The sequence below is a fragment of the Acanthaster planci genome, linkage group LG05, assembly GCF_054643075.1.
Source record: "Acanthaster planci isolate LZ-2023a linkage group LG05, COTS_SCS, whole genome shotgun sequence".
NCBI lineage: Eukaryota > Metazoa > Echinodermata > Asteroidea > Valvatida > Acanthasteridae > Acanthaster > Acanthaster planci.
This window is the reverse complement of record NC_141781.1, coordinates 446,984-463,124: the sequence shown is the minus strand read 5'-3', so window position 1 is coordinate 463,124 and position 16,141 is coordinate 446,984. Positions and strand designations below refer to the sequence as shown.

Here is a 16,141-nt window from a genome sequence, read left to right as displayed (position 1 = left end):
GGGCTTGAGCAGCATTAAATATCAACAAATACTGACAGCATTTTTCTCAACGCTTTAAAATTTTATGTTGATGCTTCTATGAGTTTTGGACAGGTTTTTACCTATTGGTCTGGTATCTTGACTCTGATTATCAATGTTAGAATTAAAGAAGAGCTTGCTCGAGAGATGGCTGCCATTGAGAAACAGAAGAGAGAACAAACCAGGGAGATTGAGCAACTCAAACAGAAAATACTGCTACGGAATGTTGATGTCAAGATACTGAGTGAGAAGATCTTAGATATGAGGGTGAGTTGTTCAGTGAAGAGTTTTAGACCCAAATTAGCTGTTGCAGTTATGGTACAATATTTCAGGATCAGTTGGCACATTTATTAAACAAATTATTACCTGGCGCCTAAAGGTTTGCCAAGGTTGTCAGAGTTTTTAAATCATATTAATCCTATTTTCTTGGTTTTACTGGTAAAGTAACTTTGAAGGAACAGATGTCAGTCTTTAAGTTTATTTGGTGGAAGGAAATTGATCGTGGAATCTCTAGAAATGGTTCAACTGCATTCAATTTCTGTACGTATATTCCTGGCTCCCTTATCGGTGATTAGGGAAGCTACTGGATAAACCTAGGAAAGAATACTGCCAAAAAAAATTGCATTTTGTTTTAAAAAATCACATTGTACCATTCATTCAAGTCATAATTTTAACTTTATTTGTATTCTGTTACAGTTTATATTAGTTATCTCATGAGCGTGAGTGGAACATGGAATAATGTAGTGCATCTGTATCCCGTGTACCACTCGCCAAATCTTAAAGCAAACTTGACGTGCAGTAATGAGTGTATGTGCATTTAAACACCTGTGACGATCAGCATGGGCAAATGCACCACCTTCGAATTTACGGTCGTGCAGATGTGCGTTGGCTTTTAGTGCAAAGATAGTGCAGTGCATTGAGTTAAAATAGCAGGGTTTGACATGGACCGTGCAACACCATGAACACAGTTATATGTCACACTGTTTGTTGCGATGGATCGACCAATCAGAATTGAGAATTCAAGTTTGCCTGAAGAGAAATTCTAATCTCAGAATTTCCTATGATTTTTAATACTGTTTTTTATTTCGTCGATTACATAATTTTGGCAATGGAGGGAAAAGATGGAATCCTGGCTTTACTAAAGGAAGCAGCTGGATATGAGGTCTGGTGACTCAATCTTACTGGGCGTGGTTCTAATGACATAAATGAAAACTTGTAGGGACCAGCCTCTAAATCTTGCGCAATGCCTCCGCAAAATGTGCATTAATATTGTGGATAATGTTTCATTGAAAAACATCCGGAATACTGTTCCAAAAATTCTTCAAACAGTTTTCAACGTACTCTCGCACCTTCCAGAAGATGGGCATTGATTTGTTTTTTCTTTAAGAGTATCTTAGAACCACGCCTGTTTTTCCTCATAGCATGTAATCTGATCCCTAGATGCAGATACTAACACAATGAGTGCTTTCATTGGCCGAGGTAGTGTATTTGTCGCAGTGCATTTGGAGCTCGCAGTAATTCTTACAATAGATCAACATGAGGCATTATCACAGGGTACCAGGGAACATTTTGACATCCAGTTCCTTTGGAGTGGAAATATCAAAATCCTACTTCACCACCATCATTTTGGTAAACATGGTCTGAGAACTCTGAATTTTTCAGACTTAGTTGTCGGTATCCCTTGGTAGTTTTGTCATTTTTTTATATTTTTTGGCATTGTAGCTGAATGCCTAGAATAGGTGACCCAGTATACCATTGCAACTTAAATATGGATGGACCAGATAAAACATACAAAAGACAGAAATTCATGTCATGTTTTCATCGGCCTTATCATTAGCATTGTTTGTTTACATTTATTTCTTTATCGCTTACCACTCAATTTTAGATAACAGATATCATGATAAAAATATCAGGAAAATTCTGCTTTTAATTTGCATGAAGAGAAGCATGAAATTCAAGTTTCATGTAGCCAGATTAATGTATATAGTGCTAAATTTTTGTCGCTGGATGTACTGTGCTTTTTTACATCCACGGCTTAATGCTTTTAAGAAGCTTGTGAATTCTTTCCTCATGGTCTTTCTTCATCAAGAAAGTTACAAAGGAAGTCCAAATGTTTAAGGGTTCTCTGATCACCTGGCTACATGCAAAGAGTTAATTCTTGGTTTTTTTTTCACTGTTTTCCCAAACTTAGTTATTGAATGTCAGACCATTTGGTTGAGTTACATTATAGTTTGCAGTTGTGCGGAGTTATTAGTCGCTTTTGTCAGGGCGTATTAACTGAAAGAGCTAAGTGCTCCAGCTGAATGGTATATACGTTGGGTGTTGGGTAGCTTTGACAGAAATGCTTCGCTAACAAATATCTAGCAGCAATATGTGAGCTTGGTGTGTGGAAACTCGCCTTCTGTTTTGCAGCATGTAATCTATCCCCAACTCCAACAGTTTGAAAATATAATGCAGCAATTTGTAGATGTGATTTTTAAAGTGGAAATGGATGGTCATATGAATGCAGTAAATTTGGGCATGTAGAGTTACATTTATAGTTGAATATCACAATTTGAATCAGCAATCAGATTTGACTTTCATTTGCTTCACTGCCTCATCCAATCCAAATAAAGACCACATCGCAAGTTTTTAGAGTAACTTGACATTGACAGCATTGCAGACTCACACGAAGATTTTGCAAGTAGACAGTTTTTAGCTAACCATTGCAAGTAGATAGACAAGTAGAATGTTAAAGTGTGCAGGCTAACAAGGTGCATGGAGCTGCATTGGATCATTCAACTGGGGGCTAGCCTGTCTGAATTAGATGGATGTTAGGAATAAAATGAGGACTGATAAGGAGCCATGAGAACAAGGCACTTGACACTCAAGTGTTTTGTGAGTCTATGTATGGCTGTGCATGTTAAGAGGGCTGATTTCAGGTGGGTGCATTTACATATGACGTGACATACTTCATTTTGAGATGTGCTGTTGGAAGACTGACCTGGTCCATTCTGTGCAGAAAGTAGATGGAAGGAAATATAAGCAGAATTCAATTTAAGAATTCACCCCCAAAGTTTGCAACGTAACTAAAGAATGAGACTTCGGCGGATAAAGATTTCTCACAAACAGACAGCACACTGCTTAAATGTCAATTTATAAACAGTTCTTTTCAGACCCACATGCAACTCACAAAAAAGAAGACAATTCTTCTCACTTTCACTATGGAAGGGGCCCATTGGAAGCATCTAACGTTGTGTCTGGATTAATCTGTAGTTAAACAAAATTCAAGATTATCAAATATGGATAATAGTGGCAGAAATCATTGGCTGTGCGCAATGTAGTCCAAATGCACTGGAAATAGTTTGATGTTTGACATGCTTCGTGATAAAGTTTTAGTAATCTTTAATTACAGGTTTTGCCCTTACATGTATATTCATAAGCTCTTGGAGAAGCACCGAGTGTAAGGGCAAAACCTGAAATAAAATTAATATCGCCCTCATTCACGTACAGTTTGAGTAATCTTCTTGTGGTTTATTTTGTTTTCCTCTTTTAGGAAAGACAAGTTTTGCCTGCAAACAAGAGGACTGGTAGCGGCTACAATTCATCGTCTGATGAAGACTTTGATGATGAGTAATAGCTTGAAACTAAAGATTCACAAGGAAAATGATATCAATGGAACATGGGTAATTTAATGATGGAGAAAAGGTGAATTGTCACATTCTTGACAAGGAAATAAAATTGTCAACACTGAAAAGCTTGGATATTTGAAAGTTTGAGACTTCTGCATTTGCAAGTAAGTCGTTGGAGTCTTTTCATAAGCACAGGTTTGGCCAGAAAAAAAATCGAAACACCTTCATTGTTACAGTACAACTTAGTTCTGACCTTCAAAGGTAAAATTGAACTGGTGTTTGAAATATAAAGTGTTAAACATTTTTTTCAAATATTCCTACCTTATGGATAATTTCAAATAACGAACCTCAACTTTAATAGTAAGTTATGCAAAATGTATTTGTCAGTTCATAAGTATCCCATCCACTACTGGTCATTATTACATGAATCCACCACATACAGTCGACTCTCGTTATTACGAATCCATGGGACCAAGTAGAATCTGTCATTGTATCCGAAATTCGTTGTGAGGGAATGCAATGTAATAGCTTCGGTGCATTGAATGAATAGATCCCATTGTGTACAGTGCCATGTACAATGTACTCTACATCCATACACATCAACGTGGTTCATGTTTTATCAAAAAGATTGCTCGGTTATGACTGATCAAATATATTGTAACGTGTTTAGAATAATAAACTTCACTGTCATATACTGACAACATGTTTAATGTGCATGTGAGATTTAAAAAAGCAAATACATGTGAAAGCATTGATCCAGGGATTTTTAAAAGACTTTCGATTGCAATGGATGACGACGAAGCCAACAGTAACTAAATGACATGCCCATGTAGGCCTATGCATGTGTACCTGCACGAATGTGAAGACTCATCAACTAGAGCCCCCATCCATGTACGTAGTACACAAATTGTGTCATGGAGAGACATGGTTATTTAATTTTCCATTTGTCTTGATTTCGACACTAGCTGCATGACACGATTGATCGATAGTCTGAGTTTACTCGCCCACTGGTATGGCCGATTTTGTAATAACGAGAATCAACTGTACTGGCAATCACAATCCTATTCACATTTCAAGACTTTAATTAATGTGCACTAAGGATTTAACTTTTATTGTACATGACTTATATAAATACGTTTTTATGCATTGTAAAAATGTATTTTGGAGCTGTTTGATGTTTTTCTTAAAAGGCAGTTTGATATTTTATAATAAATATGTTTTACCATGGTGGAAAGCTGCTTGCTTTTTATCTCTCTTTTGGAGACTATGAGTTGCTATGGCAACTTGAACTGGGCATCTGGGCAACAATTTGAGCTGTGTAATGCAGCACAGGTGAGACAATTCTATTTGGAATTTTCTCATTTTGAACGAACCGGTTACATTTGGACCTTATGTCCTGTATATGCTTGTAAGAAACGATCGTCGGATCAGGTTGCTTAACTTCCCTGCTGTTGCCTGTGTGGTATTATGTTATCCATCTTCTCTTTTACCTACCCATTTCATCTTTTCCCTGTTCTTGTTTCCACCCTTGTTCTCTTCATCCATGTAATCTCACTTCTTGGACAGACACACTCTGTCCGTCACATTCTTGTCACCTGAAGATTTCCAACCCTGCCAATTTGATCTGCCCATGGTGAAGTCCACTAAAATTCCTCATATTCTGATAGGGATGTTACTTTGAAAGGTTTCAATTGAACATTTACGATATTTTCCTATCAATTCTGGCAACTACATATTGGAAGAGCATTAACCACTTGCTGTCGGGGAACCCCGTTTCGGGCACCATGGGTTTATACGCAGAGCTGGGTGCCCGAAATGGGACAAAAGAGCTGGTATGTGTAACAAAAGCCCCTACTCTGAAAAAAAGACCTGCTTCTGGGAATTGCCATCATTTTTTTGGCTTGCGTTTTTCGAAGGTAATCTGTCACTGTTCTTAAACAGTCTACCTCTGTTTTGGGCATAACGTGCCTGCAGATTAGCACCACGGACAAAAGTGCTCCAGGGCCCCATTGATGAGCGACACAGCACTGCAGCATGCTAATCCAGCAGCGTTTAAAAAGATGCCACTCGCATTCACTTGGAACAAAGGAAATTATGCAACACCTCAAATTCTGGGCTCTCTTTACAGGGCGGCAGGCCTGGCTGAAATACTCAGGAGTCAATGAAGGTTACCTGTCAACTTAGAGTAGACACCAAAGAGTCATTTGTGTGGGTGTAAATGTCCATTAAATGAAATGATGGATTTTTTTTTCAGATATTTGAAAACTGAAAATCTTGAAAATGGCCTGTATGTGTGCACTGCATTTTTAAAAGCACCCGGCAGCAAGTGGTTAACGCTGAAAATAAAGCATTGCACATTATTTTCAGCAGTGAACTAAAGTTGGTTTAAATATACATGCATTTGCATTCTCAATTTGGTTGAAATCAAAGAAAAAACTTGGGCATCTTTCTCATGAAAGTCAGTGAAACTCACATTCTTGGTACTGTTGTAACTGATGTACATGAACAAGTCTCTAAGTAGTGATGAGTGCATTCTTATTCTTCATGAAATAAATGCTTGAAATAGAATACTGTTTGTGTTTTATACAAGCACTAAAAATGAAATTGGCAAGCATATAAATGGGGAAAATGGGTCAGCAAAAAGTAAAAATGGAAGTATGTTTAAACTTTCATGTATATATTTCCATCATCAATTTTTTATAAGCATAGTGTACGCTACTCTCGTCCCAGCGCAAAAAGTTCACAAAGTTTTTGATGGTACTGCATTTGCAGTAAATATAACATTTGTATCTGTTTGATGCAAAAACAATTATATGCCAAATTGTTAGGAATGTTAAATCAATCTTATTTAAGTCCTTCTCATCAGGACTTTGAAAAAACATTTACTTTCCCAAATCTGGAAATTTGTACCTTTTTGATAAACAGAAATGAGTTGTGACATATTGTGAAGAACTCTGTTTTGATTTCAGAGTGAGGTTTCTGCAGTCATTTCAAATATGTTGGCTCCGTTGCCTGGCTCTGTCGCAAACAGGCTCTCCTTGACTCGACACTGTAGCTTAGGATTAGCTGCATAATACCCAGCTTGCACCTTGCTGATGAAGTCATCAACAATCTCTGATGGTACCATGGAAACTGCACATCCACCCCAACCAGCTCCTGTAAGACGTGAGCCCAGTGATCCGGAACGTCTGTTGCAGAAATAAAAAAATTATTTGTAATAATTTTCCAACTCCAAAGAGGCAAAGATAAATGTATTGTAAAGTTTCTGAAGGGCCAAGGAGTTCCTTCATTCACATTTAGTACTACTCACCCAGCCACTTGTCCCTTACAGAATACACCAACCAGAATCCAACTAAAAGCCCTAACGGCTCATATTGAGTTTTGATGCTTGATACAGTGGTTCATGGCTGTGTTGATATAGGGCATCAGCTTGCATGACAATCAACCACAGATGCTACTAGCAGAACTACCTGCTGCCTACTTCGAACCCACCCACTAACCCTAAAGTGAACCAGTCGTTCATCTTTCATCCCCCATCAATACACCTACATACAGAGTTCAATGAGTTAATCAAGAGGTTCAGAGCAAACATTGAAACAACCTTGACAGCTTGTAGTGTTACCACAAACTTCCCATCAGCACCACAGCATAAACCTATCACAAACCTAGTACCTTCCTTACTTATCCATCTTTAGCCACCGATGGCCAGCTGTACAATTCTTCAACTTAATCTAGACTTCCACAGCTACTCTGATACAAGCCTTCATATGCCTGTGTGACTGTAACTCACTTTGTCCACCTCTAACCCTCACTCGTCTTCAGACACCAACCTGCAGATTTCTATTACTTGATCCTGGGGGAAAAGCTACCTGTAGATGCCCACCTCCAACCCACCAACACTACAGGTACTAAACCTCACCAACCTGCCAAGTCTTCTTACTGGGTCTAGAGGAAACAGCTACCTGACCAACACCAGCCCACCAACACTACAGGTACTAAACCTCACTCACCAACCTGCCAAGTCTTATTACTGGGTCTAGAGGAAACAGCTACCCGAACAACACCCGCCCACCAACACTACAGGTACTAAACCTCACTCACCAACCTGCCAAGTCTTCTTACTGGGTCTAGAGGAAACAGCTACCTGACCAACACCCGCCCACCAACACTACAGGTACTAAACCTCACTCACCAACCTGCCAAGTCTTATTACTGGGTCTAGAGGAAACAGCTACCCGAACAACACCAGCCCACCAACACTACAGGTACTAAACCTCACTCACCAACCTGCCAAGTCTTATTACTGGGTCTAGAGGAAACAGCTACCTGACCAACACCCGCCCACCAACACTACAGGTACTAAACCTCACTCACCAACCTGCCAAGTCTTCTTACTGGGTCTAGAGGAAACAGCTACCCGAACAACACCAGCCCACCAACACTACAGGTACTAAACCTCACTCACCAACCTGCCAAGTCTTCTTACTGGGTCTAGAGGAAACAGCTACCTGACCAACACCCGCCCACCAACACTACAGGTACTAAACCTCACTCACCAACCTGCCAAGTCTTATTACTGCGTCTAGAGGAAACAGCTACCTGACCAACACCAGCCCACCAACACTACACGTACCAGCCCTCGCTCGCCAACCTGCCAAGTCTTCCTACTGGGTCTAGAAGAAACAGCTACAATACCTGACCAACACCAAAGGTACGAACCCTCACTCACCAACCTGCCGAGTCTTATTATTGGGTCTTGAGGAAACAGCTACCTGACTAACACCAGCCCACTAACACTACAGGTACCAACCCTCGCTCACCAACCTGCCGAGTCTTATTACTGGGTCTAGAGGAGACGGCTAGAGACTAACACCAATCCACCAGCAAGACAGTCTTATTACTGGGTCTAGAGGGAACAGCTACGTGAGCAATACCAGCTCACCAACTACAGGTACCAACCCTCATTCATCAACCTGCCAAGTCTTATTACTGGGTCTAGAGGAAACCACTACGGACGGTGACCAACACAAACCCATGAACACTATAGATATCAACCCTCACTCATTCACCCATCTTAAACCAACAATCTGCAGAGTTCCGCTAGTTGATCCAGAGGTTAACAGCTACATTGATACAAGTCTCTACAGCTTGTATGACTGTCACTCTTGAATCCCAGGGGTGGCACCAACCGATCCACCATGTAGCAACCCCTACCCACTCACTCACCTGCAGAGTTCTACGAGTTGATCCAGAGGTTCACAGCTACATTGATACAAGTCTCTACAGCTTGTATGACTGTCACTCATGAGTTCTCCTAACTGGATGGCAGCATCACTTGGTGCTTGGTCACAAATCTCCTTGAACTTCATAACTCGGTTAGCTTCTCCAAATACATGCTTGGCACGATCATGCAACTTGAATGAGGTTACTGTAAAATTAAGACATAACTGGAAAGCTTGATTACAAATGTAGTAACATTCAAACAGTAATTTCCTTACAAAGTTAACCACTTCACGCCGGGGCATTTTTCAATGTTGATGATGCTGGGCCGGCATGACTATCATTTTTTCCGTTTTCAAAATCCTTCAAAAATTCATCATTCATTTAAAGGTTGTTTATAGCCACACAAAGTAATCTCTAGGCACTACTCTACATTGACAGGTGACCTTCATTGAAGCCCAAGTATTTTAGCCAGGCCTGCAGCCTTGTAAACAGAGCCCAGATTGTGTGGTGTTGTGTAACTGTCTTTTGTTCATGAACATGGCTCAGTACACTGCTGACCTCTTTTCAATTGGGGCCAGATTAGCATGCAGCGGTGCTGTGTGGCTCATCCCTGCGGTGGTGGAGTGCTTTTGTCCCTGGTAATAATCCCCTTGCTCTCAATGCCCCAAACCCTGGTATACGGTTTCTAAACAAGGCTGGATTATCACCACTTTTGAGAGTGAAAAATGTTGGTAATGCCCAGCAGCCTGGTCTTTTGTTCGGAGTACGGTCTTTTGTTACAGGGCCCTGTTTCCTTTGTCCGACTTTGGAGACCCCGGCCACGCATATAAACCATACGTCTTCGATTCCGGAGTCCCCAGCAGGAAGTGGTTAAGGATTCTCTGTGAGTTGCTCCAATACATTCAATAATTCTCTTACCTTCCAGTGTGTTCTGACTTAGGCTCTCCTTGTTTAACTCCTCTTCTGATACTCCCAAGATCTCACAAATCTCCTTCTTACTGTAGGGCTCAGGATGAAGTACATTCTCCACGTTATCCAGCATTTCTTCTAAGGAGACTGCTAGAGCTTCTTGTAGCTTCGCAAGCACCTTGAATTGCTTCCAGTCTAGACCTTTAGACTTGGCTAAAACCTGATAGAAAGCGATTCCAAAATTGCTTGGACTTACCAACGGTCAAGCTACTGTTGGTCATAAATAAATTTCCTTGACCATGGGCAGAACTAAACTTCACTGGTGCACGAGCGACTAGGAAATGCACACGTCAGGGTCACATCGCCAACAACAAATGAAACACTCCTGACCAATGCAGCTCTTTTTCAACCGATGAAGGGGTGCTTCTACTAGAGCTGAATTGACCAATTATGTCAAGTGTCATGAAAATGTGTGTGAGTGTACATCTGAAGCCATTGCAATCATGGAATCTCCACCGATTAGTCTACATGCTTTGGCTTTTTGAAGGTTTCATTTCTCCCTGTACTCAGAGTATTTTTGGTTACCACAACTATGCTACAGGTGTTCAGATCTCAGATGAAGAATTCCACGTAACAGTGTGTACGTGTACTCAGTGTGTGTTGAATCCGCAGGTAAACCGAGTGAAATAAGTAGAGATGAGTTAACTGTGGGAAAGAAATTCACAGCTTTAATGTGAAAACTAAATTTTTGTTTACCTTAATGTAACAAAACCTTCCTTGGAGCATCAAACTTACATCCTCCTGCCCACCTGAGATGTGCTATCTAATTCTTAAAACCTTTCTTAAGGCAGGTTGCTATGGCAGCTGTACCTGGGTTGCTAGGCGACACTCCACTACTCTGATATTGAAGTGAGATGTTGCAGCTTTCTGTAATTCAACACAACTATTGGAGATAACAAAAGCTACACCAGGAGGCAGTGAAACATTGGTTGCTCTGATGGGATTAAACTGTATCCACTTGGCCTGTGAGTGATAACAAAATAAACAAAATCATGTCATTACGTTTGAAAGTGAGAGTTGGTTATATATTCTTGATGTAATCTTAAACTACACTCTTCTTGAATTTGACGTAAAATTGATGACAAATTTAGTTTTTCATTAGCCCTTCAGAAAATTTATGCTGATTGTGTAATACAAGGCCCTCTAAATTTACCGTTAATTCAAGGACAAGAACTTAGTCTATGTTATGCACAAATATTTGAAAAGTGTTTAATGTAACATATTTCCCCTTCAAATTTCTCAGTTTTGTTTGTGTATAAAACCAATGAAGGAGGAGCTAGTTCAGACATCAGCTAGAGGCAAGTCCAGCCAATCAGCTAGAGGCAAGTCCAGTCAATCAGCTAGAGGCAAGTCCAGCCAATCAGCTGGAGGCAAGTCCAACCCATCAGCTGGAGGCAAGTCCAGTCAAATAGCTAGAGGCAAGTCCAGTCAATCAGCTAGAGGCAAGTCCAGCCAATCAGCTGGAGGCAAGTCCAACCCATCAGCTGGAGGCAAGTCCAGCCAATCAGCTGGAGGCAAGTCCAACCCATCAGCTAGAGGCAAGTCCAACCCATCAGCTGGAGGCAAGTCCAGCCAATCAGCTGGAGGCAAGTCCAACCCATCAGCTAGAGGCAAGTCCAACCCATCAGCTGTGCTAGTGCATACAGGATCAAGGTACATGTATCACATCCTCCAGCTCCATGAGTTTAAGCAAAATAAGTAATTTCCCGGTCATTTTGATTGCTCTTGTTCAATTTATTAGCTAAACATCACAAACTATCAAGTGTACTACTCACAGTCCCAGTTTCTGCCAGGAAGCAGATAGATTGGTCCATACCACCTCCCTGAGTGCCGATATAATGCTCGCATCTCATACAGATATCTGCCAACTTCCTCTGAAAAAAACAAACACATGACATAGGTAATAATTAACTACTTAGTAAATTAAAAAAGGCTTTGTCGATTAAATCTACTTCCAACTTTAGGTCAAGGAGAATGGATGAGGAACTGTAGATTTGTGCTAAGAATGGATGAGGCGAAGCCGCGCCCATCCTTAGCATGAATCTACAGTTCCGAGTCACGAACACAGAGTCCCACGAGTCTATGACGCTCTTGCTGTTACCCTACGCCTGAGTGCACACCGTTGCTCCATTTATTTATGTGCCCAGGTTTGGGCTAAGTCAAACATTGTCAGTATTGGTGCAGTCAACACCGTTGCATCAGTGCTGGATACATACTCACTTCTCTTCCTTTTGCGCCTGGGAGTCATTGTTACACATGTGTCATAGCAGCCAAACCTATCGGACTAAATTGAGGAATGCTATTTCAACTTCATGAGGGTATTTGTACAGTCGACACTCAGTGCTGGATATATACCTGTATTCTCTTCATCTTGCACCTTGGATTCATTATTATACGTGTGTCATTGCAGCGAAATCTTGCTGACTAAAACAGACACAGGACTCTATAAAATTGAGGAATGCTATATTAACCTCATGAAAGTATGGTTAGCACTTTTGGAACCAGTTTACAAACCACTCAAAATGAGCTTCAATGATACTTACCTGTTCTTATATATGAATCATTCCGAAATGTCCCCTCACTACAGATTGCTATTTCAGTTGGAGAATAAGCAACTTTGGATTCAAATTACAATGCCAATTTTGGAGTTAAATAATAACATTTAAAAGTTTCTATAAAGTGCACATTTCCACCTAGAATTGTTTATAGCAATACAAATATTAGCAATACAAGAAAATTTACGGGCTAACTCTTCAAGCAAAAGTATATATATGTGCTCGGTGAGAAGCGACTCTGACAGATGTGTCAACTCAGGACGGTATGATCTTGGAACAACTAGAAGATGTACTCGACTTTGTGTCAATTCAATTAAGCTATAATCCAACATTATAAAACAAGAGTGGGCAAAACCTAGACTTAGAAATGCAGCCAAAACACATCAAATTAATTCCTTATTGAAAGGTGAAGAGAAAATTCAAATCCTTGTTGAAATTTTTACTTTACAAAGCATTGATCTTTAAAACACGAGGAATAACAACCTTTGTCATTTTCTATAGAGAAAGGCAAACGTACACAATAAGACTGTAAATATAACAAGGCCCAGTAGAATCAGTGTCACAGCAGCACTGCATTAGGTTGCTATTACTCAACCCAACCCAAGCCTCCGGTCACACATTGATGATCAAAACATTTTGCCGTAGATTCGTAAAAATAATCTCCACTTTGAACAAAGTAGTGACGTCACAGAAATAGTTTATGACATTCTAATGCACTCTGGATTGTATGATTGCTTCGTTATTCTGCTTATTCCTTGTTTTGAAAAGCACTTAAAAGCACCTGAACATTCGCATGTAATTAAACTGCTTGCATAAGCATAAGGCTAGTGTTCTCTAACCTGCAGAAGTTTTGCGAGTAACCTGCACATGGTCTCACACTTTATAAGTAGTTACCATGATTTAAGAGCTGCCAAAAATTCCCAAATGCACTTGCCCTGTGCTGTGCCTTCCCTTTTAATATTCTATTAGTCTCAATCAAGCTTAGAAATTGATCTTGGCGAACACTACAAGGCAAATGAACAGAAGAAAAAGGAACATTAATGTTCAAAAGTGACAGGAAGTGACCCAGGCTGAGTTTGTCCAAGGCTTGAAGGCTTGCTACTCACCTTAGGTATTTCTAACCCATTGATGTGCATTGTGACAAGACTACCACAGCAAACCAAGGCACTGGAACTAGACAAGCCAGCACTAGGAGGTATAGTTCCATCCACCAGAAGGTTCATACCAGAAGGTACGGATACACATTCCGCCTCCACAATGCCTCGGAATCCACACAGAATGTAGTTGTGCCATAGGGGGTTGGTGGGATCAATCTTAAAGTCACCGATGTTTGAGGTGAAATCCCTAAAAGGGTGTAAACAGTATCATGTCCAAGTCTCAACAAAATGAGATAAGTAAATATCAGAAAACTGTCAAGGAAATATCATGTTCAATTTTCTTATATATGCGTTGCATTTTCCTTTATTATAAACACAGTACGTTATGCATGAAGGCAAAGTTGCTCCAAGAGGTTTAGAGCTAAAGAAAATCTGTGAACACACTGACTAAAAACTTAAGAATACGCTTTACCTGTATTCTGGGTTTGTATTTTTGAAGACTAGCATCTGATCTGAATTTGGCCCAGCAGCAATAAGGATGTCTTGTTGAATAGCCACTGGCAACACAGAATAACCACAGTAGTCGATATGTTCACCTGTAAAACCACTCACAGATCAGTGGCTATAAAAACAGGGATTTGTCGAGGGTGGTGGAGGGGCTGGACTAGAATATACTCCCTCCCAAACTGATGCTCAAGCCCCCTTTACCCAGTTACACCACAAGGGACTGTGATGTATGGCTACACTCACGAGCCAGTGGTTTTTAGATGTAAGGTTATTGCATCTTCATTTTTGGTGTGCAACGGTCAAAGACTGCAATTCACTGTCACCAGAACATATGTTGACATGTTGGGGGGCAGTGTTGTATTTGAGTCCATCACAAGTCCTTTCACAAGGCCAGTTACAAGGCCAGTCACAAGTCCTTTCACAAGGCTAGTCACAAGTCCGGATTCCTTCACAAGGCCAGTCACAAGTCCTTTCACGAGGCCAGTCTTGGGCAAAAGGGTGAAAACTGACAAAAGAATGCTTTTGTCACAGCTCATGTGAATAGCTTGTGAATTGGCTTCAGACTGAATGACTTGTGATGGACTTACAGGGACTTGTGATGGACTTAAAGGGACTTGTGATGGACTTACAGGGACTTGTGATGGACTTACAGGGACTTGTGATGGACTTACATGCACTTGTGGTGGACTCAAATACAACGCTGTTGGGGGGGTGCTTAACTATGGAACGATGGGCCTCTTTGATCTACCAAGATTGCACAAGCCTTAAGTCCTAGGGTAAGGAGTGCCTTAGTTTGAAGTACTTTTGGAATCATTTTTTGTTCAAAGGCTCTGTTATTAATTTTGTGCCACTTCAGTTCATTACTACACATTCAAAATTACACGATGAGAACCAATACATGGCTTTAGCATACCCTTTTTAGAAATATAAGATCAAACAGAAAATGATTCCATAGGTGGTGACTTCAAAATTCCAGGGCAATATATTGAGTATGTTATATACTTGGCACATGCCTTCACTCTGTTTATACTTTTTTCTCAATCTTACCAATGAGATTGACTCGTCCTGGTGCCCTTGTGAAAAAAGCTGGCTCGGACCCAAATCTCTCAATGAACAAGTTTCGCAAGGATTTGTACCTGAATTAAACAATAGAAAACTATTAAGATTAACCATCAGCTTTGCTGGCACTATGGTGCAAATTATGGATTAAAGTAACTTCAATGGATATTTATATAATGAATATTTATATACTTACACACGTATATAACAAACTTGATTCGTGAAACTCAAACTTGACAGCATTTTTCATTCATTGTTTTAAAAAACTGGTGAAAATTCAACTCCTGTAGAGTCTAAGTAACTTTGTTTTTCAATTACAGTCAAATGAACAAAATCACATATGGCAATATATGAAGCCCTTCAACCTTCAAGCAAGAAACATAAAATGCCAAGTGCAAGGTTCATGACAGAGAGATTCACCAGTACTGTCATGAGCCTTGTGCTACGGCTAGATACTTCTTGCTATCACATGTACATGTATAAACCCTAAAATCAACCATAAAGACAAAATATGTTCAAAGTTCTTTCTTTTTTTTTAAATCTTGTGATTGAGTGCATTCAGTATCACTACACATTGCCATACCTCCAGTTATCCTAAACCATAAGCCCCACCCCCATGGTTTTAGACAACAAATCTGGACAAATACTGGTCATTTCTAGTTTCTACAGGCTACGTTCTGGTCAATGACCCCTGGACACGGCATACAGAGGTTCTTTTAAAAACATGATACGCCTACTGAACAACAATAAAATTAATTGCCTATAGAATCTATTTCACGAAAAGGTCAATTCGTAATGGCCACAAACATGACAAAACGTAGCCACGACCTGATGACGACTGTATCATCGGGTCCTGGTCTTTCGTCTCATTTTCATTCCATGCATTTGTTTGCTTGTTTCATTTTATTTATTTGCTTCCTACCTTTCTTTTTGTGCGCTTGGAACCTGAGTGACAATCTCAGGGCAATCTCTGGAATAATCAGCCATTTCAAGAAATCTTGTTCTTCAATTATGATGACAAAAATCAACAAAAAAAGTGCCAACACTGGCAACAGCGCTGGTTCCGCGGTGTGGACACGTTGTGACAAAGTCACGTGACCTC

General features: G+C 40.2%; 2 protein-coding genes across 9 annotated transcripts in view; one reads left to right on the top strand and one right to left on the bottom strand.

The window, feature by feature from the left end:
- The window catches only part of fam227b (family with sequence similarity 227 member B), an 18,725-nt gene extending 13,862 nt beyond the window's left edge, over positions 1-4,863 (top strand). For 2 of the 3 annotated variants that reach the window (XM_022245162.2, XM_022245163.2), the window contains 3 exons: positions 141-285; positions 1,133-1,180; positions 3,554-4,863. In XM_022245162.2, coding sequence (XP_022100854.2) covers positions 141-285; positions 1,133-1,180; positions 3,554-3,634 — 274 coding nt within the window. In that variant the 3' untranslated portion in view covers positions 3,635-4,863. The remainder of the gene's footprint in view (positions 1-140; positions 286-1,132; positions 1,181-3,553) is intronic. The other variant, XM_022245164.2, reaches the window with a different exon arrangement.
- galk2 (galactokinase 2) lies at positions 1,829-16,141 on the bottom strand. 6 transcript variants are annotated; one of them, XR_015425381.1, is made up of 11 exons: positions 15,962-16,141; positions 15,028-15,116; positions 13,946-14,069; positions 13,483-13,720; positions 11,597-11,695; positions 10,632-10,784; positions 9,771-9,981; positions 8,856-9,057; positions 5,124-6,817; positions 3,191-3,267; positions 1,829-3,011 (listed from the first exon to the last, which is right to left on the bottom strand). XR_015425381.1 is itself a non-coding variant. In XM_022245165.2 (9 exons), exons 1-9 carry the CDS (start codon positions 16,024-16,026, stop codon positions 6,595-6,597), a joined length of 1,404 nt encoding a protein of 467 aa, XP_022100857.2. In that variant the 5' UTR covers positions 16,027-16,141; the 3' UTR covers positions 3,670-6,594. The 6 variants fall into 6 exon arrangements, 1 of the variants encoding a protein (XP_022100857.2); XR_015425379.1 differs by having other exon boundaries at positions 3,215-3,267; XR_015425382.1 differs by having other exon boundaries at positions 3,215-3,267; positions 6,540-6,817.